This window comes from Papaver somniferum, chromosome 5, assembly GCF_003573695.1.
Source record: "Papaver somniferum cultivar HN1 chromosome 5, ASM357369v1, whole genome shotgun sequence".
Taxonomy (NCBI): Eukaryota; Viridiplantae; Streptophyta; class Magnoliopsida; order Ranunculales; family Papaveraceae; genus Papaver; species Papaver somniferum.
Genome location: NC_039362.1, coordinates 207,535,737 through 207,555,822, shown reverse-complemented (window position 1 = coordinate 207,555,822; position 20,086 = coordinate 207,535,737). Strand labels below are relative to the sequence as shown.

General features: G+C 35.7%; 4 protein-coding genes across 4 annotated transcripts; all 4 read right to left on the bottom strand.

Moving 5' to 3' along the window:
- Positions 1–2,035: 2,035 nt before the first annotated feature.
- On the bottom strand, positions 2,036–2,873 carry LOC113278496 (kunitz trypsin inhibitor 2-like). The gene has a single exon (XM_026527316.1). The coding sequence runs from the start codon at positions 2,810–2,812 to the stop codon at positions 2,168–2,170; it is 645 nt and encodes a 214-aa protein (XP_026383101.1). The 5' UTR covers positions 2,813–2,873; the 3' UTR covers positions 2,036–2,167.
- Positions 2,874–5,541: 2,668 nt separating this feature from the next.
- LOC113278495 (kunitz trypsin inhibitor 2-like) lies at positions 5,542–6,333 on the bottom strand. The gene has a single exon (XM_026527315.1). It carries the CDS (start codon positions 6,307–6,309, stop codon positions 5,665–5,667), a length of 645 nt encoding a protein of 214 aa, XP_026383100.1. The 5' UTR covers positions 6,310–6,333; the 3' UTR covers positions 5,542–5,664.
- An 864-nt stretch (positions 6,334–7,197) lies between these two features.
- On the bottom strand, positions 7,198–8,060 carry LOC113280646. The gene is made up of 2 exons (XM_026529246.1): positions 7,647–8,060; positions 7,198–7,536 (listed from the first exon to the last, which is right to left on the bottom strand). The coding sequence occupies exons 1-2, from the start codon at positions 8,058–8,060 to the stop codon at positions 7,198–7,200; spliced, it is 753 nt and encodes a 250-aa protein (XP_026385031.1).
- Positions 8,061–8,076: 16 nt separating this feature from the next.
- LOC113280645 (uncharacterized mitochondrial protein AtMg00310-like) lies at positions 8,077–8,634 on the bottom strand. Its single transcript, XM_026529245.1, has one exon. It carries the CDS (start codon positions 8,632–8,634, stop codon positions 8,077–8,079), a length of 558 nt encoding a protein of 185 aa, XP_026385030.1.
- Positions 8,635–20,086: the final 11,452 nt, after the last annotated feature.

Below are 20,086 nucleotides of genomic sequence, written 5' to 3'. Positions count from 1 at the left end.
ACTTGAGTTCTTCCACATCTCCAGACTCACCACCATGGTCCATGAATCATGATAAACCAAATGCTATGTCTGCTACCACTCGACAAACTCAACTGCTTCCATCTTCTTCCATCAAACAATAACCAAGCTCAACCATTTCCTCCTATTTACTGCCATCAACCATCTCTAACCACCAGTGCCATTGATCTCAAAAGCTCCACTTCTCGCCTAGCCATAGGGGGCTATACTTTTTTGATGTGAACTCTTGAAACAACATGTAGAACATGGTAATTCAGGCAATTTGTCAAACACCTGTAGTGTATATTATTGTTATTGCAGACTGGTAATGGATGGAGCTTCCTTGCACCTTGGGTATTTGATTTCTTCCATATTTGTTCTCCTCCCTTGCAGACAATTCACACATAACAAATCATTCAATCATTCATAACCACCATCATCTCTACATTAGATTTTTCATTTTCTACCTCAATTTACATCCAAAGCGAACAAAAACATCAAATTTCCCTTAGAAACACAACACAACAGATACGAAACCAGCAAAAGTAGAACAAACAAGAGCCCTAGAATTTCATAATTCTGACAACAAACAAATAATAAAAATCCAAACCTGGAAACGAAACCAGCAAAAATTAAATTGGGGGAAAGTGAAAATTACCAGTTACGATCCGAAGAGTCATGAGAACCAAGATCAAAACAGACTTGCAAACATATAATAATTCGTATAAGAGTTGCATGCATATTAACCAATTGAGAAACATCTAACAGATGTTAGTGTTACCAAAACCCCAAATCCAATTCTACCACAGACTCATTATCCCAGATTCAGTATCAACATCTTCTCTTGTTTGAGATCCACGGCAGCATCATCTCTTCCCTAAATCTTAGAAAACCCATCTCAGATTCAACCATAGCGTCTTCTCCGGCAAATCAAAAACACAAATTGATTTGAGTAAACCCTAAAAAAATCAAAAACACAAATCGATTTTAATGAAAATAAGAGAAAAGAAAAGAAGAACATGAAGAAGAAGAAGAAGTTAATGGTGTAGTGAAGAAAAAGAAGAAGAAGAAGAAAAGTTGCTGTTGCTGCGCAGCCTGTGTTGTCGCAACCGAGAGGTGGAGAATGAGATACTAAAGAAAAAAGAAAAATTAGGGTTAAAAAATCATAAATATGTATATATATGATATTTATACGGGTAACGGGTTGCACCCGCGGTTTTACGGGCCGGGACAGGTTAACCCGTTTACTCACAAGCCGGCATTTCTCCAACCCTAACCCGGCTTGTTTAGACACCAGCCGAACCGGGTACGGGTTTTTTACGGGCCGGTCCGGACAAACCCACGGGTTTTGGCTTGTTTGCCAGCTATAGTCTCAGCAAAATTGTAGCAAAGATAGTAAGTAATCTTGTCGTGGTTCGTATTTTATCTTGAAATGCTTCTGTTTCTTATGGTTTGTAGGCAGGCCACAAAAATCATGTCTAATTTCTGTTTCTTATGGTTTGCCTAGTATCTGATAACGGCTCTTGCGTGTCAACACGAATCTCTTTCAAAAAACTGTCAACATGACTGTGGAACTGATGATATCCGAGCAGGTGTGTCACTACTGAGGAAAATGATGTCTTGGAAATTTAGAACAAAGAACAGATCCTTGTTACTTCACTTTGATCCAATTTTGTTTTGGAATCAACATTATAATGTTTCGTGTATCAAAAGATTCTTGACGTACTTTCTTGTGTTTACCAACAGAGTTGGCTGCAATTGCATCATGCCTTTGCACAGGTCAATGCGCAGTGGTGCTTTCGGTTTGGACGGTGACAACTATGCGAGAGACGTTCAATGAAGATAAATGAAGATAGTTCTAGCATCAACATCATCTGTATCGTTGTCGTCTTCCACTTTCAGTTGCACAACTTCAGATATTTGTATATGCCGATTCGACTCCCACAACGAGTCATATCTGACTTGACTCAAAAGTCTCTCATATATTAAAATAAAATAAAATAGTCGATCAATGATCAATTCCAATTTCCAAGCAGCAGACAGCAAGAGTTATGGGAAAACCCATTATTTTTATTTTATTGGTTCTCAAGTACATTTTCATATTCAAACAAACAAAGTCAGAGACAAGTACAAGATGCCAATGTATCAACTTGGATTATTTTTGGATTGATTATGCTTTTTTAAACATAACCCTGAATGGTCTCTCCCCATCATTAATCAAAGCCAAGCGTCTAACCCGATCAGCACCAATGTAAATCCCAACCTCCTTACAGATGACTTTGCAGAAGTTACAAACGCCAGGACAGTGCACAAGCTTATAAGTATTCTTAATAACACCATCTTTCTCAATCTTAAACCAATTACCTGTTGTTTGAGGACCTGGCTTGCCTGAGACTCCGTCTGTCGCTATAAACCACTTGCTTACCGATTCATCAAAATCTGCCAATCTCCAAACCATGGATTGTATACATATAGAACTAGCAGAGAACTTCACATTAAGATCTGTCGAAACACGGATGAATTTTGCCTTTGGATTCACAGATGTAAATGTTAATGGAAATCCTTTTGAGATCTCACGTTTTGCTTGAACTACTTGAAGTGGGCATTGAGTACCATTTAGTTGTTTGCCTAGTACAAGTCCACCACCACGACCACGAGCTACAGGTAGTATGTAGTATTTGGTACCCTTTCTAAGTGCTTGGCCTTTGATGTCACGTACAGCTTCTGATGTAGCCGAAACCGCAGAAAATTGGACGCAAGTGGCTAAGGAAATGAAAGCAAAAGTTAGAAGAAGAGAAGCAGTAGTGGTTTTCATTGTGAGTAGTAAAAAAAAGTGTGATAGAAAGATAAGTTTGTTGAGGTGAAGAATGATGTGAGATTTTGGTATCTATTTATAGCATTTAGATTTTAGGTTCATAAGGTGCTGCCTAATGACGACTGCGATTACGTTTTACTCTTTTGAGTAATATAGATTACGGATATCGAAAGTCTTATCAATTTGTTTATTATGTCATTAAAGATGTAAATAGGGGGTGGCTCTTGGGGAAGAACGTGAACCCAAAAGTCATCTAGGGGAGAACACGTTATGTCCAACTGGGATATCTCGATAAGCGATGGCTTTATCTTCACAGTTTGTCAAAACTACCCAAAATGCCCTTGGTAGTGACCAATTGCCAAACTTCGAATCACTGTTCTGTTTTGATTTTGGAATCACTGTTCTGTTGATGTTTATCTTTCTTTTTAATACTTTATTCGTTTTGTTTTACTTGGTGTTGTAGGGTGTTTTTTCCCAAAATAAATGATGATCGAAGCATTTTCTCTAAATTCTTACTAATTTGTTCTTACTTTGGAATTACACCATACCATTGATTCTCATTATAGATAGATAATTAATCCAATTTTTAAATCTAATCCATGAAGGATATATACTCTATCTTGGGTGGAATATTTGGTTTATCCCAAGTAAATTACAACAAGATTCGTAATTTACACTAAATTTAGAAACTATAAATTAGGTATTTTAAATTTTTAGGAAGCTACTAATATGGCATGAGTAGATTTGGAAAAAATTTACATTCTCTATTATTTTTTAATCTACAGAAAACTTTAGAACATAAAGTAAAACAGAATGAAGGGAGTGTATGCTTTTTAAGAAGAAAAGTTAAAATTCTATTAAAAAGATTCAAACGTATATACAAAGTTGATCAATCAAAAATCAATGTCTTACTTTCCCAATAAATTTCGTTGTTTCGATATATATAACAATTAATTTTTTTGTGTGTACAGTGAATAATAAGCCTCGTACTTATAGAAGCTTTTTTCCGAGTGTTTTCTTGTGCTACGACAGAGCTAACTTATTTTGAAAACAAAACTAATTAGTCGATCATCTTGGAGTTTAGGAAGAAATATATGGCAAGGGCTATTTGTTGTTATGTGGCGATCCTGGGTTGAAAGGAACAAGAGACTTCATGGAGCCAGAGAAAAGCCTATGGATGGAAAAGTGTTGGAAAATTGGGTTAAAACTAGAGGATGAAAACAAAACAGAAGAATGGTGTACTCCTAACTTCAAGGCTTTTTCGATTCTTTTAGACAATAATTCGACTTTTCCAAATTAACTTGGCGAGTACAACAAGTCTCTCGAATTATTCCTTCCTTCAAGATTCAATGAAGTCCTCACACCGTAACCGAATTCAAGGATTGTACTTCCTTGACCCGACCAAGAACATCATGTATGAAATTCTGATGATACTATTAGAGAAGAAGAAAACATATTGATTTTGATGTGTTTCAAGAAAAACAATCACCGCTATTTATAGGGATTCCATGTCTCTTGGAGGTGTCTGTTCATCACCAAACGACACCTTCAAAAAGCATCAATGGTGTTGTGGCAGAGATGCGTCTGTTCAAAATTTCAATGAAATTTGAATTAGGCTTTCAACCCACGGACCCCCCGGAATAACGACAAACAAAAATGCATCATTTTGAAAATATCCAACAAAAAGTTCTTTTAGTTAAGTAACTGTTACTTTTGGAGTTGTCGGAAGAAAGTATTTTCAAGAACTTCTACGAATCCAGTTCCATCTCAATGAAAAAGCATAATTATCATTTTAAATATGGTCTATTTTGAGCATGGCTACTAATGGGGGTGTCAGCTTCCTAGGAGGGGTATAGTACCCCTCCCTGTAAGACAAACACAAAAATGCTTTGTCATATATGAAATTAGGTTCCCTACTTAGTAAATTGGTACCTATAACGTTCGTGATCGGCATCCTCAACTAGGTACTAATTAAAAGGCGGGGCATATCAGCAATGTTGTATGTTAAATGTTTCCACCCGTAATATTTTTAATTTTTTATTATTTTTTAATATAACTTTTTCTTGGTAAAATAAATCAATTTGGTGGACCGGAAAAATAAAATTTCTACCCAAATTATTAATTATTAAAAATAAAAAAAAGACAATTTTTTGGATCAACGACATTACATTCGTATGATTCTTAATAATTTCTCAGTTAGACGATAAATGGCGGACATGCATAACCCAGTGAACACATTATGTTTTGCTAGGAGGCACCCAAAAGCACTTTGGGATACCTGGTTAATCCTTTCCAAGCAACCCCACCAGGAGAGCCAAATATCCTGGTGACTTGTGAAGCAGCAAATACAAGTGCGAATTGGAGTACGGAACGAATGGTCAAAGGTCAATGAAAAAGGCATTAAAGATAAATTATGAAGTCCACCACGAAATTTAGAGTTACAAACCACTGCGTAGTGGTTATCCATTTACGTCACTGACGAGTGACGACTTCCGGTGCAGAATCAGCAAGAACTGGGAAGAGCGCAAGTTTTAACAGGAGTTCTCATTCTGTAATGATGAAATGTATGAATTTGTTAAGGTTAAGATGAATCAGACTTTGGTGCGCAATTCCTAAAAGAGAAATCCAGGTCTCTACAATTCAATCACCAAGCATTGAGGTAGTTATAATGGAGATAGTTGATCAATTCCAAGTTCCAATAAGCAGACAACAAGAGTTATGATGCAAAGTTGCAAACACATTATCTTAATTTATTTGTTCCAAAGTACATTTGACATTCAAAGTTCAAACAAAGCCAAAGAAGTAGTACATGATTTTGATGTATCAACTTAGGTTTTTTTATGCATCATTGATTATGCTTTCTTAAACATAACCCTGAATGGTCTCTCGCCATCATTAACCAAAGACAAACGTCTAACTCCATCAGCACCGATAAAAATCCCAACCTCCTTACAAATGACTTTGCAGAAGTTACAAACACCAGGACAATGCAAAAACTTATAAGTATTCTTACTAACACCGTCTTTCTCAATCTTAAACCAATTCCCGACTGTTTGAAGACCTGGATTGCCTGCAACTCCCTCCGCCGAAATAAACCATTTACTTGCCGATTCATCAAAATCTGCCAACCTCCAAACCATGGATTGGAAGCAGATAGAACTAGCAGAGAATTTGACATTAAGATCTGTCGAAACACGGATTTTTTGTGCCTCAGGTTTCACAGATGTAAATGTCAATGGAATTCCATCTAAGATCTCACGTTGTGCCTGAACAACATGAAGTGGGCATTGAGTGCCATTTAGTTGTTTACCTAGTACAAGTCCACCACCCATACCACGAGCTACTGGTAGTACGTAGTATTTGGTACCCTTTCGGAGTGCTTGGCCCTTTATGTCAAGTACAGCTGCTTCCGATGTAGCCGAAACCACAGAAAATTGGACGGAAATGGCCAAGGAAATGAAAGCAAAAGCTAGGAGAAGACAAGTACTAGTTTTCATTGTAGTAAAAAAAATGTATAGAAAGTGAAGTTTGTTGGTGAAGAATGATGAGAGATTTGATGTGAATTTATAGCATTTAGAATTTAGCTTGATAAGGTACTGCCAGTGACGACTGCCATTACGTGTTACTCTTTTGATGTCATCCAAAGGCAGTTTGGGAGACCTGGATTGATCTTTTCCCAGCAGCCCCTACCAAGAGCTGACATCGAAAAGGTCTTGTCCATCTTGAAATTTGTCGAGTTTTGGCAGCAAATACAAGTGTGAACTGGTGTACGGTATGAAAGTTCAAATGTCAATGAGAAAAGGCGATAAACATAATAAATTAAGTCCACGTAGTTGAGAAGATAAACTGCGTGGGATGCCCGTCTGTTAGTTACATACCACTATGTGTAATATGTAATGCTTGACCCCTTTTGGAAATGTTTATCCGTATCACTACTACCTTGCTTGTTAAATATTGCATCTGTCGTGGATTAATTACCAAACTTAAGATATCCTTGTAAATATTTGAAGACAAACGTACTGCATCAGACTCTGAAAATAATGATGCGAGAGTTTGGTCATTTGCCCAAACATTTTTAGTCTTTTTTTTTTGATAAACTAAAATTTTGATTATTAGGGAGAAATATTGTTTTGATCCTTTGCCAGAAGATCACAAACAGTAGCAGAAAAATCTGAAGTACTTTCAATATCAATAACTGATTCTCTAACAGTTTTATAAATATTATCAGCTACATGGTTATTTTCACGCTTAGTGAAAGAAAAAGTACATTTAGTAAAACTTAAAGCCAAATGTTTGATTTCTTTAATGAGATTTCGGTTTTCCCATTGTATGAGTAATGAGACTCCGTTTATTGATTGAATGACAAGTTGTGCATCAGCCTCCATTTAAATCATTGAGCACTGCAATCTTTTAGCCCAACTCAGAGCTTCTCGTATCGTCATGCATTCCCTCATTTCAGCATTTGGAACTCCATTTGCATATTCTCCCCTGATGCATTTGCAGTCACCTGTATGATCACGTAGTACAATGCCAGTTCCCAATTGGTTAGTATCAGGATCAAACGATGCATCAACATTAAATTTAAGAATCCCTATGTCAGGTGGAATCCATAAAGAGATGCAGTTATCCTGTAGTAATGCAGTTGACATTCCTGAGCTATGGAGATGAGAAGCAAGGTGATAATTAATCTTATGTACAGAGGCAGTAGGTTTAAGAGATACTCCCTGGAAAATTTTATCACATCGATCCTTCCACAAAACCATATACCTATCATGAGGGTGAACAAGTGTGTTTTATCACCGTTGTAGTTTCTGTCACTAAACCAACTTGTAACCCATTCAGAGACAGTACTGAAATTTCTTCTGACATCATCCATATCAACCTGAACTCCTCTCCATACTGCTTTTGCACGAGGACAAACAAAGATTAAATGTTCCATTGTTTCTTCCTGCTGCTCACATACTCCACAGTTGACATCAATACTGGTATCATAATAAGAAAGCTTGAACCTAGTAGAGTTAAGATCTCTTATGCAGTTCCACGCAAAGAGCTTAATCCTATGAGCAGTGTTGCACCTCCATAAGTTCTTCCAAACAGCAGGCATAATGATGTTGCCATTTACTTGAATTTGACACTGACTTTTAGTGAGCATGTTATAAGTACTTTTAACTGAGAAAGCACCATTGTTAGCAGGCATCCAGACTATCTCATCCTCCTTACTTAGATCAATGTATAAACTTTGTATCATATTAGATGTTTCAATGTCAAATAATTGATTTAGTAAAGTTGACGTTCCAGAGATTTGAGTCAGGCATGAACAGTTCAGATACAAATTCATAAAACCTGAAAAGTTCATTGATTGGAGTAGGTGGTTCAGTCATACCTGGTATCCATTTGTCTGCCCATATTCTTGTCTTAGAACCATTGTTGACTTCCATGAAAACATTTTGCTGAAGTATACTTATACCTTGAGTGATACCATTCCATGTATAAGAAAAAATTATAGCTTCAAATTTTTTATGCAGAATATCTCCTCCATTGAAGTACTTTCCCCTAAGCACTTGAACCATTAAGTTCTCATTCTCTGTACAAATCCTCCATGCTAGCTTGGTTAAGAGTGCAAGATTAAGTTTTTCAAGGTCTCTAAAGGCAAGACCCCCTTGATCTTTAGGCTTGCACACTTTTTTCCAGCCAATTGGATTCATGCCTCTGGCAGTATTGTAACCCCAGAAAAATCTTCTTTCAATTGAAGTAAGTTTGTTGGGTAACTTGAATGTACCCATTTGATAAACTGGGACATAATTAAGTACATGTTTCACCATGGTTGCTCTCCCTGCTTGAGACAAAGAAGTGGTATTCCAAGTAGGGCTTCACATGGTTCGGTTTTTATCGGTTTCTGGCAAAACCTAAACCGAAACCAAAGTACTCGGTTTTCCAATAATGAAAACCAATGAAACCATATAGCATATTCGGTTTCATTGGTTTCGGTTTCTACTCGGTTTTGTTAAAAACCATACGGTTTTTGGTTAACCGAATGATTTATAAACAATAATGTGCTTGTGCTTTATAGTTTACACAAACAGTACACCCAATACTACAAGCGGCAGAAAAGTTTACTGGCAACATATCAGAGGCATAAATGACGAGCAACTAAAATGACAGCAAAAGGCTTTAACGCGAATAATCCTCCTAAGAGTCCTAATCATTCATTAACTACAATTCATCAGTGTGAAAAGATTCATTCTGCTATGGTCACTATTAATCGGTTAACCAATTGGTTTTTGGTTCGGTTTTGAGATAAAACCTAAACCGAAACCAATAATTTTGGTTATCTGAAACTGACAACCATTAATAAACTATATCAATATGGTTTCGGTTCGGATCGGTTTAAAATTTTCGGTTTCGGTTTTCGGTTCTGGTTCGGTTTTGTGCAGCCCTAATTACAAGTAGAGTACCTATTTTCAAAGTTTTCTTGTATAGATTTGAAAGCTTCTTGCTTGTTATGACCCAAAATTAGAGGTGGTCCAAGATATTTCTCTTTGGCATTCATCTTTTTAACTCCAAGGATTTGAGTTAATGTATCAGCCACAATGGGGTTTGTATATTTGCTGAAATGAACTGCACACTTGTGGAAATTGATAACTTGACCAGATTGTGAACTGAAGTTATGAAGAACTTCAACAAGATTGTTCACAGAAGTAAGATTTGCTTGAGTAAAAATCAAGCAGTCATCTGCAAATGATTAATGGCAGGTGAATTGTTAGCCACTTTAATACCTTTAATATTGTTATCTTGTTGAGCATCAATAAGGTGTCTTGATAAGTATTTCATAGCCAAAATGAATAAGTATGGTGAAAGAGGAGTACCCTGTCTGATTCCTCTTGATGGACTGAAAGCTTCACAAGGAGAACCATTCAACATGACTGAAAGGGAAGTAGTACTGATGCATTGGAAAACCAAGTCACAAAAATCATCACAAAACCAAATTAATGAAGCACCTTAATTAAGAAAATTCATTCTAATATGTAAAATGCATTTGACATGTCCAGTTTCAAATCCAGCCAGCCTATTTGTCCTCTCTTCTTCTTCATAGAATGTATAATTTCTTGTGCAATCACTGTGTTGTCACTGATTAATCTACCTGAGACATAAGCAGCCTAAAATGGAGAGATAATTTTTTTCCATTAATGGTTTCATTCTTCCAACCAGAATCTTGGAGATAATCTTATATGAAGTATTATATAGTCCTATAGGCCTATAATCAGCAGCACAAACAGCTTTCTTCTTTTTTGGAATGAGAGAAATATATGTTTGATTTATTTGTTTGAGAAGATACTTGGTCTGAAAAAATCTGGTGACCATTGAGCATACATCTTCGCCAACAACTTCTCATTGGCTCTTGTAAAAACCTGCTTGAATTCCTTCAGGTCCAGGGGCACTCCAATTTTCCATGCCTTTGAGAGTAGAATGAATTTCTTCATGAGATGGGAGTCTTGTCAGACTTGCATTTTCCTCAGCTGTTATAATGGTAGGGATCACATTGTAGAGGTTTTCATCCAAGATTGGTTCCACAGAAGTACTTATGTCTTTGAAGTGAGCAGTGAGATGTTGAGCTATCTCATCTCTAGCTTGAAGCCAGTTGTTGTTCTGATCTTTGATGGAATCAATGTTATTTCTTATTCTCCTTCTGTTCATTTTTTTACTATTGTTATCCATATCTTTAATGAAGTAGTCTCTGGATTTCTGCTGATAGAATTCAGTCTTGTACTTGTGCCACTTGTTTAGCTCATGGTTGATATTGATAATCTGAGCAGAAGTATCTGTGCCTTGAACTTGGTTTTGAAGAGAATCCAACTCAGCTTGTAGCTTGTCAACTTGCTGATTTACATCAGCAAAATGTTCTCTATTCCATATGGAGAGATCTCTTCTTGTATTCTTGAGTTTAATAACAAGTTGAAAACCAGGAGAGCCATTCACACTTTTCTTCCAAGCATTAGCAATGATAATAAAGAAGTTATTGTCATTGAGCCAAGTAAGAAAAAATTTAAATGGTTTCCAAAGAGTATGAGTAGAATTATCAGTAACAAGCATAACAGGACTGTGATCACTCCCTACTTGAGTTAAGTGAATGAGTCTAGTATTGGGAAAGTTTAAATTCTATTTCCTAGTGCCATATCAATCCTAGACCTTCTTTCCCCTGTACCTGGATTATTACTAGACCAAGTATAATTTTTACCTATGTACCCAATATCATCAAGGCCACTAGTGTGAACCATTGTGTTAACCCAACCATTTATAGAGGAAGATGTTTGAGTATCAGTATTGGGTAAGTGAAAGTTGAGGTCACCTAACAAAATCCAAGGACTAGAATTATTCCTACTAATTTGATAGATATAATCCCATTGCAGTTTTTTTTTATTGTAGTTATTATAACCATACATACAAGTAAGAAGAAACTCAGGCTTACTAGGATCATCTTGGATAAGAAGATTGAACATGTTATGACTGGCATCAAAAATATTACACTGAAAACCATTTTTCTATAAGATTATAAGTCCGCCTGAAAGACCCTCAGGTTCAATAAAATCAAGATTTGAATACATGAATTGTTTTAGAAGGGGTTTATATTTAGCTTGGAAAATCTTGGTTTCACATAAGAAATTTATATCAGGGTTTTGTGTTCTGATCAAGTCACTTAAGTGATTTCTAGTGCTGGCTATTTTAAACCCTTGCACATTCCAAGAGAGGATTTTCATGGCTAGGGTAACTAGTAGCAAGGTGTTGATGAGATTAGAAATGCAAGGATAAGAGAAACTATAATGGTAACTCCTCTCTGACTTATGTTTATAATGATAACAATTACTACAGACGTAAAATAAAATACATGCAAAAACTATAAAAATTCCAATGAAAAAATGAGACAAATTAAATACTATGAAAGAGAAATAAGTGAGAAAGAACTTAACAGAGAGAATACGAGGATAATAAATGCACAAAAGATTTTTGAGACTAGAGATTACCTGACACCCTTTAGAGGCCACACCCGCCAGTGTTTCTTGTGTTGTGCACCTTTGAGATGTTTGGTTCTCCGCAGTGTTCCCAATAGAAGCAGTGGATGAGGATGATACAATCTCAGCAGAAGAGGAAGGGTTTTCATCAGTTCTGAATCTTTTGCCTAGTCGAATAGCTTCATCATTATAGTCATCTTCAGAATATTTAAGGATAAAATCCATGTTGATAGGGATTCCATCCTTAGGTGGAACAAAAACAGTATTCTTAGTGAAGTTCTTCTGAGATTTTTTAGCCATTGGGGTGACTGAAGCAGAATTAGACGAGATATTCTTTCTGATATGGCTAGCATTACCAAAAAAATAGGGTTTCACGTGAGCCTTAGCACGAAATTCAGCAGCAGGCTTGCAGGCAACTTTGCAGTGTTTGATGACGTAGCAATCATTACATATGCCACTAGGTTGACGTTCATAATAAAACTTAATCCATTTCGAGGTACCTGCATTAGTGATAGCTTTAACACCTCTTATTAAAGGATCCATGAGATCAATATTGACACATACTTTGACCGGTTCACTCCCAACGAGAATTGCATCTTTGGGTTCAATGGCTCTGACTTCTCCCATAAGTTCACCAATTTTGGTGACTGCAGCTACATTCATATGTTCTGGCAGAAGGTACTTAAGCTTAATCCAGAAAAGCTGAAATCCCCAATGTTGTTCAGTATAGAATAATTCTGGGATGTAGTAATGAACAACCAAAAGTTTTTTGTTGATATGCCATGGTCTCTGTTCAATCACCTTGTTGAGAAGATCAAAATTGCTAAACTTGAAGATGAATAGGTTTTGCTCAATCTCTACAATTTTGCGGTCTTCTTCAGTCATGAAAGGCCAAGTGAACTCAATGTATTTCTGGACAAGATCATGATTCATACGTCCCTCAATGATGACTTTTCCAACAGCAGCAACCTCCCAAGAAGTTTCTCCTTCATCCTTTTCAGTGATTTTCTTGCTATTTGGTACAACAACAACACTCGAAATATCTCCCAACTCAATAGTGGCTTGCTTGAACTTGTTAACAAGGGCAACAACTTGGTTATCGCCTTCGTTTTCCATTGCAGAGCTAAAAATGGTTTTAGGGTTTTTAGAGTTTATGTAGGAATAAAGGTTGATAAAGGATTCTATTGGTAAATCTTTAGGGTAATCACAAATATAGTTTCCTTTTTGATAGGGATATTCTTTAATATTGGTATTTTTTGAAACAGCCTGATAAGGAAAGATGCAGCTGGCTAACAAGATACCGTAGATAACTGCTAGGCTGAAGTTACGGGTGACTGAGTAATAATGACTTTTGAAATTTTTTGAATGAGTATCAGGGCGGGATAGACTTCTAAACTTATTTACTGAGTTGAATCGGTATTGTATCATCCCCATCCAAAGAGAACTGAGAACATCACAGATATTCCATACTGTCAAACGATCAGATTTAACATACTCGGCAAACGCCATGAACACAACAATACTTTTGGCAAACACCATTAAACAAAACACAAGCTGGATAAACATCATAAGAGAGACAAATAAAGTAAATTAGTGAGACATGAACAAAATCAAATTACAAGGTAAAGAAAAATTGTTAGAATTAAGATTAGAAGAGAAAAGAAGAAAATTAATGCATACTAATAGTAAAACTAGGCAAGAATATAAGGAACAACAATCAAGATTGAAGAGAAATGGACAAAGATAAGACTAGAAAATGAACTGAGTTAACCAAGAGTGAGAGCCGATTCATATTACCAATTTCCTTAATTTAACTTTTTAAGGTAATATGAAAACGACATTGAATCTTCAATTCCAAACATTTTTAGTCTAACAACATTATACCCGATCATTGTTAAATATGAACTAAGTTGTGATGACCTTTTTATCACTTGTAGTTATGGTAAGATTTCAGTTTTGGTATGATCAATGATTTGAAGTCAAAAAAGAAAGCTATGAAGTAGTGGATGTAGAGTACGAGCGATAAAATGTCAATAAAAAAATAAGAAAAGATGTGGATATGCTATTAACCCACATGGAAAGTCAAACTAATTAGGGGGGATTCAATGTCCTTGCCCTTGCTTAATTGTAAACTAAAACCACTTGCTTAGGAATATACAAATCTAGTTTATCGATCGAGGTTTTACGCCAAACTTTGAATTATCTTCCCTTAATTTGACTGATTATCATGTTTCAAATGATTTATTTATTTATTCCCATAACATTGAAAATTCCAAACGAAAACAAGAGAAGTACATGATTTCAAATGTATATCTATATTCGATCTCTGGAAATGTTGAAGAATAAACCAAGATACTATGAAGAAGACAGAAGGGATCAACAATAGGTGTTGATATAATAGTGTGGATCAACTATGAGAGTTGACAGAGTATGTTTGGATCAACTGGTACAGTTGACATGAAGTGAATGGATCAACAAGAGTTGTTGACGTGTGGCACGGTATTTAGAAGCTTACTTGGGTTGCAAGTATTTCTTATTTTAGAGTTTGTTTACGAGAGAATTTTCTAAAAGAGTCTTTGTTAGAGTTTGATTAAGTTAGGAAAGTTTTTTTTACTTGAGAGTCAAGTTTGTTAATCATATAAATAGGTTGTTGAGCCATGAGTCGAAATACATCAATTAAGAGAAGTTTGTTTGAGTTTAGTTTTGTGTTCTTTCATTAAGTCTTTAATATCAGATTTTCTACATCTGGTATCAGAGCACCAGTATCAGGTTCTAGAGCTGTGGGTATGAGTTGTTAAGTTAAAGAAGATGACGAGTTTAAGTTCGATTAAGGTACCAGTGTTTGAAGGAAAAAACTTTGAACATTGGAGGTTGCATATGGAGAATATTTTCATATACCAGGAAGTATGGGATATTGTAAAAGATGGTTATGTAGAACCAGCAGAAGGAGTTGTAGTTGAAGGAGCTGCGCAAACTCAATTAACTGAAAACAGAAAGAAGAATTCTAAAGCTACATATATTCTTCATCAGGGTATTCATGAATCTCTCATGGATATAGTTATCTACATCAAAGAAGTTAAAAGAGCATGGGATGGCTTGATAAGCTACTACACAGGATCTGACAAGGTCAAGAAGGTTAGATTACAAACTTTGAAAAGAAAGTATGAAATATTACAGATGGAGACAACTGAAACAATTTCATATTTTTTCTCAAAGACATTGAATCTTGTCAATGAGATGAAGGCCAATGGTGATACTTTAGAAGATTCAGCCATTCTAGAGAAGATTTTAAGATTCTTGCCTGAGAAGTTTGAATCAAAGGTCACTGCTATAGAAGAATGCAACACAATTGCGACAATGGCTCTTAATGATTTGTTGGGTTCATTACAAGATTATGAACAAATATTGTTAGAGAAAACAGCTGCTGCAAAACAAGTTGAGGAAGCACTTCAGAGTCAAGTTTATTGGAAAAGCAATCAAAGAAAACCTAATGCTGGAAGCTATCAAGGAAGATATAACAATGGAGGGAGATATAATACTGGAGGTTATCAAGGAAGAAAACCAGTTGATAGATCAAAAGTTCAGTGTTACAATTGTGGAGATTTTGGACACTTTGCTCCAGAGTGTCCAAAACCTAGAAAGACTACTGAAAATAATTATAAATCAAATTTCAAAGCTAATATTGCTGAAGAAGAAGAAGAAGAAGAAGAGCAGAAGACTGAAAACATGCTACTAGCATGCCATACAATAGAAGAACAACCTCAACTTAAGTGGTACTTAGATACAGGTTGCAGAAACCATATGTGTGGCAGAAAAGATTTTTTTGATAAGCTTGATGAATCTGTCAGATCAACAGTAAAGTTTGGCAACAGTTCTACAATTCCAGTTATGGGAAAAAGGAAGAATTGGAATTGTTCTTAAGAATGGTTCAAAAGCATATATCATGGATATGTTTTATGTACCAGGTTTACATCAAAATTTGCTGAGTATGGGCCAACTATCTGAAAGAGGATACTCTATGAATATTTACAATGGATTGTGTTTCATCAGAGATAGAAGAAGAAGGTTGATAGCTAAAGTACAGATGACCAAAAACAGACTATTTCCTTTGAATATTCAGCATCAAAAGGAAAGCTAGTAGTATGCACAATGATTCTTGGTTATGGCATAAGAGGATTGGACATGTGAACTTTAATAGTTTACAAACCTTAACAAAGAAGGAGATGGTGTCAGGTTTACCTTTCATTGAACTCCCAGAATCAAGATGTGAAAATTGCATCTTTGGCAAGCAGCACAAAGAGCCATTCCCAGTCAACAAATCCAGGAGAGTTGATCAACAATTGGAGATTGTTCATAGTGATCTGTGTGGTCCTATTGAAGTAACTTCACATGGAGGTAATAATTATTTTATAACTTTCATTGATGATTTTAGTAGAAAGGTATGGGTTTATTTGCTTAAACAAAAGAGTGATGCTTTTCATCCATTTAGAAGTTTTAAAGCATATGCTGAGAAAAAGATTGGTAAGAGCATCAAAATATTAAGAACTGGTAGAGGAAAAGAGTATACCGTAGTTGATAAATTCATGGAAGAACATGGTATTCAACATCAATTGACTGCAAGATATACACCACAACAAAATGGAGTTGCATAGAGGAAGAATAGAACCATAATGGAGATGGAAAGAACTATAAGAAGAACAAAAGATCTACCAAAGATTTTCTGGGGATATGCAGTTGAAACAACAGTTTACCTACAAATTCTTTGAATAATATGACACCAGAAGAAGCCTGGAGAGCTGCAAGACCTAGTGTAAGACATTTAAAAGTTTTTGGGTGCATTGCATATGCACATGTACCTACAGAAATTAGAAATAAGTTGGATGACAAGAGTGAAAAATGTATTCTTGTTAGTTATAGTTCAGTAACCAAAGGATATAAGTTGTTTAATCCAGAGACAGGAAAAATAATTATAAGCAGAGATGTGATCTTTGATGAAGATTCACAGTGGAACTGGAGTTCTGGATCAACAAACAATGTTGATCCAAATTCTGGGTCAATAAAGAATGTTGATCCACCTACTGCTGACTGAATAGTTCCAATTGTAGTTGAAGAAGAAGTGCAGATTCAAGACAATTTTGAAGAACATCATGAAGAAGAAAGAACAAAAGCAGTACCACAACAAGAAACTACAAGACCAAGAAGAAAATATGTTATACTTGCTAGGTTGAATGATTATGTAATATCAAGAGATGATGAAGATATTGATGAAGATGTTATGAACTTTGCATTATTTGGAGATTGTGATCCTGTAACCTATGAAGAAGCATCAAAGGAACAAGGTTGGATTCAAGCCATAAATGAAGAACTGAAGTCAATTGAGAAGAATGACACATGGGAATTAACAAAACTTCCACCAGGGAAGAAACTCATTGGTGTTAAGTGGGTTTATAAAACAAAATACAAGTCAAATGGTGAAGTAGATAGACTAAAATCAAGGTTAGTTGCTAAGGGATATAAACAAAGACAAGGAGTAGATTACTCATAAGTATTTTCACCCGTAGCAAGACTTGATATAGTAAGAATGATAATTGCTCTAGCTGCACAGAAGCAATGGAAGATTTTTCAGATGGATGTTAAGTCAGAATTCTTGAATGGAGTTTTGGAAGAAGAATTTTATATTGAACAACCAGCAGGCTACATTATGGAGGGAAAGGAGAATGAAGTATACAAGCTAAACAAAGCTTTGTATGGTTTGAAACAAGCACCAAGAGGTTGGTATACAAGAATAAATTCTTATTTCATTAAGAAAGGATTTACAAAATGTCCACATGATTTATATTTGAAAGCTGATACTCTTGGCAATCATATTATAATATGTTTGTGTGTAGATGATCTTATTTTTACTGGAAACAGTTCTGAGATGATCAAGGAATTCAGGGAGGATATGGTGAAGGAATTTGAGATGACAGATCTTGGTTTAATGTCATTTTTTCTTGGCATATAAGTACAACAAACTGAAATAGGAATTTTTATCAATCAACAAAGATATGCAGAAGGAATACTAAATCGTTTTAAGATGGATAATTGCAATCCAATCTTGACACTAGTAGAAGAAAGATTGAAGTTGACAAGAGAAGGCTCAGGAGAACTTGTGAATTCAACAGACTTTAAAGGTCTTGTTGGATGTCTGAGATATTTAACTGCTACAAGACCTGATATTATGTATGCAGTCGGATTAGTTAGCAGGTTTATGGAAGAACCTAGACAATCACATTTACAAGCTGCAAAACGTACTCTGAGATATGTTAGAGGAACAACTAGTTTGGGAATTCTCTATAATGCTTCAGAAGATCCAAAATTAGTTGGTTTCACTGATAGTAATTGGGCTGGAGATACAGATGGAAGAAAGATCACATCTGGTTATGGATTTCGGTTAGGAACAAGATTTTTCTCTTGGTCATATAAGAAGCAACAAGTTGTTGCATTATCTACGACAGAAGCTGAGTATACAACTGCTAGCAATTGTGCTACACAAGCTGTGTGGTTAAGAATGATGCTGAAATCATTATTTCAAGAACAGAAGACACCAACAACAATAGTTTGTGATAACAAGTCTACAATCTCATTAACTAAGAATCCAGTGCTTCATGGAAGGAGTAAGCACATTGATATTAAGTTTCATTACATCAGAGAGCTTGTAATCAACAAGGAGATAGTTGTGGAGTTTTGTGAAAGTCAAGAGTAAGTGGCAGATATTTTTACCAAGTCTTTGAAGTCTAACACTTTCATTTACTTGCGTGGAAAGTTGGGTATGATTAGCAAAGAGTATCTTGGTTTAAGGGAGGATGTTGAAGAATAAACCAAGATACTATGAAGAAGACAGAAGGGATCAACAAGAGTTGTTGATACAATAGTGTGGATCAACTATGAGAGTTGACAGAGTATGTTTGGATCAACTGGTACAGTTGACATGAAGTGAATGGATCATCAAGAGTTGTTGACGTGTGGTATGGTATTTAGAAGCTTAATTGGGTTTCAAGTATTTCTTGTTTTAGAGTTTGTTTACGAGAGAATTTTCTAGAAGAGTCTTTGTTAGAGTTTGATTAAGTTAGGAAAGTTTTTTTTTACTTGAGAGTCAAGTTTGTTAATCATATAAATAGGTTGTTGAGCCATGGGTCGAAATACATCAATTAAGAGAAGTTTGTTTGAGTTTAGTTTTATGTTCTTTCATTAAGTCTTTCGTATCAGATTTTCTACGAAAAATATTATTATCATCGTCTTAAATAGTTAAACCATAACAACTAATATTTAATCAGTTGACGAGACTTTCTTGAACGGTTCTGCATCAGAGTCAACCAAAGCCAGACGTCTAACTCCATCACCACCAATATAAATCCCAACATTTCTACAAGCGAACCTGCAGAAATTACAAACACTTGGACAGAAAACAAGCTTATAATCTTTACCATCTCCATCTTTCTCTATTTTAAACCAGTTAGCAGATGTTTCGGGACCCGGATTACCTTCAACTCCACTCATCTGGATAAACGTTCGTTGTGTACATAATCGTCCACTGCAATATCAGCCGAAACCCCAGAGAATTGGATGGAAAAGGCAAAGAAAAGGAAAGGAGAAGCTAGGAGAAGAAAAGTTGTAGTAGTTTTCATTGTCAGTAGTAAAATGACTGATCTTAGAATGCGGTTTCCATTTATAGCCTGATTAGAGTGCAGTTGACGACGAATGGGATGACGTACAAATTGTAATATCGAGATTTGTTTACTTTTTTGAGAAAAGAGATTAGGATATATTAATGCGTATATTAATTCATATAACAAGCCAAACTATGTGGGATGCACGTTCTAAATCATGCACTCTAGTTTTGCTACCCGGCGTATTAAGTGCTGCTTTTTTGTGCGGAGCAACCCTAGTCCCTAGAACACCTTTTCGTTCCTCGATACCCATTTGTACTATTAATCGATAGTTTTACTGGAACCTGCTTTCGTTGATTCTAAATGATTTTTATTCCAATGAAATACTCAATTGTTCAAGTCCATTCTTGGTTGCATCACATAAGGACCATCACCAAAAAATATGACACCATGTGATGCTAAGCACATAATAAAGTTTTTAAGAAAGCTGAAAAAAGTTGAAAATTGTGAAGGTAACCCAATTTTCGAACGGCCAAAACAGCCATTCCTTTAACACCCTTAGCTAGTCCTAATACAGAAGTTGGTTTGAACCGTCTGTCGACTGTACAGACATAACA

Excerpts from the sequence above, each read along its gene's own strand:
- LOC113278495 (XM_026527315.1), bottom strand. The coding sequence starts at position 6,309 with ATGAAAACTAGTACTTGTCTTCTCCTAGCTTTTGCTTTCATTTCCTTG.
- LOC113280645 (XM_026529245.1), bottom strand. The coding sequence starts at position 8,634 with ATGGTGAAACATGTACTTAATTATGTCCCAGTTTATCAAATGGGTACA.
- LOC113280646 (XM_026529246.1), bottom strand. The coding sequence starts at position 8,060 with ATGATACAAAGTTTATACATTGATCTAAGTAAGGAGGATGAGATAGTC. Across the intron at positions 7,537-7,646 it reads TCAGTACTGTCTCTGAATGG|GGAGTATCTCTTAAACCTAC; the intron begins GTTACAAGTTGG and ends AAAATTTTCCAG.
- LOC113278496 (XM_026527316.1), bottom strand. The coding sequence starts at position 2,812 with ATGAAAACCACTACTGCTTCTCTTCTTCTAACTTTTGCTTTCATTTCC.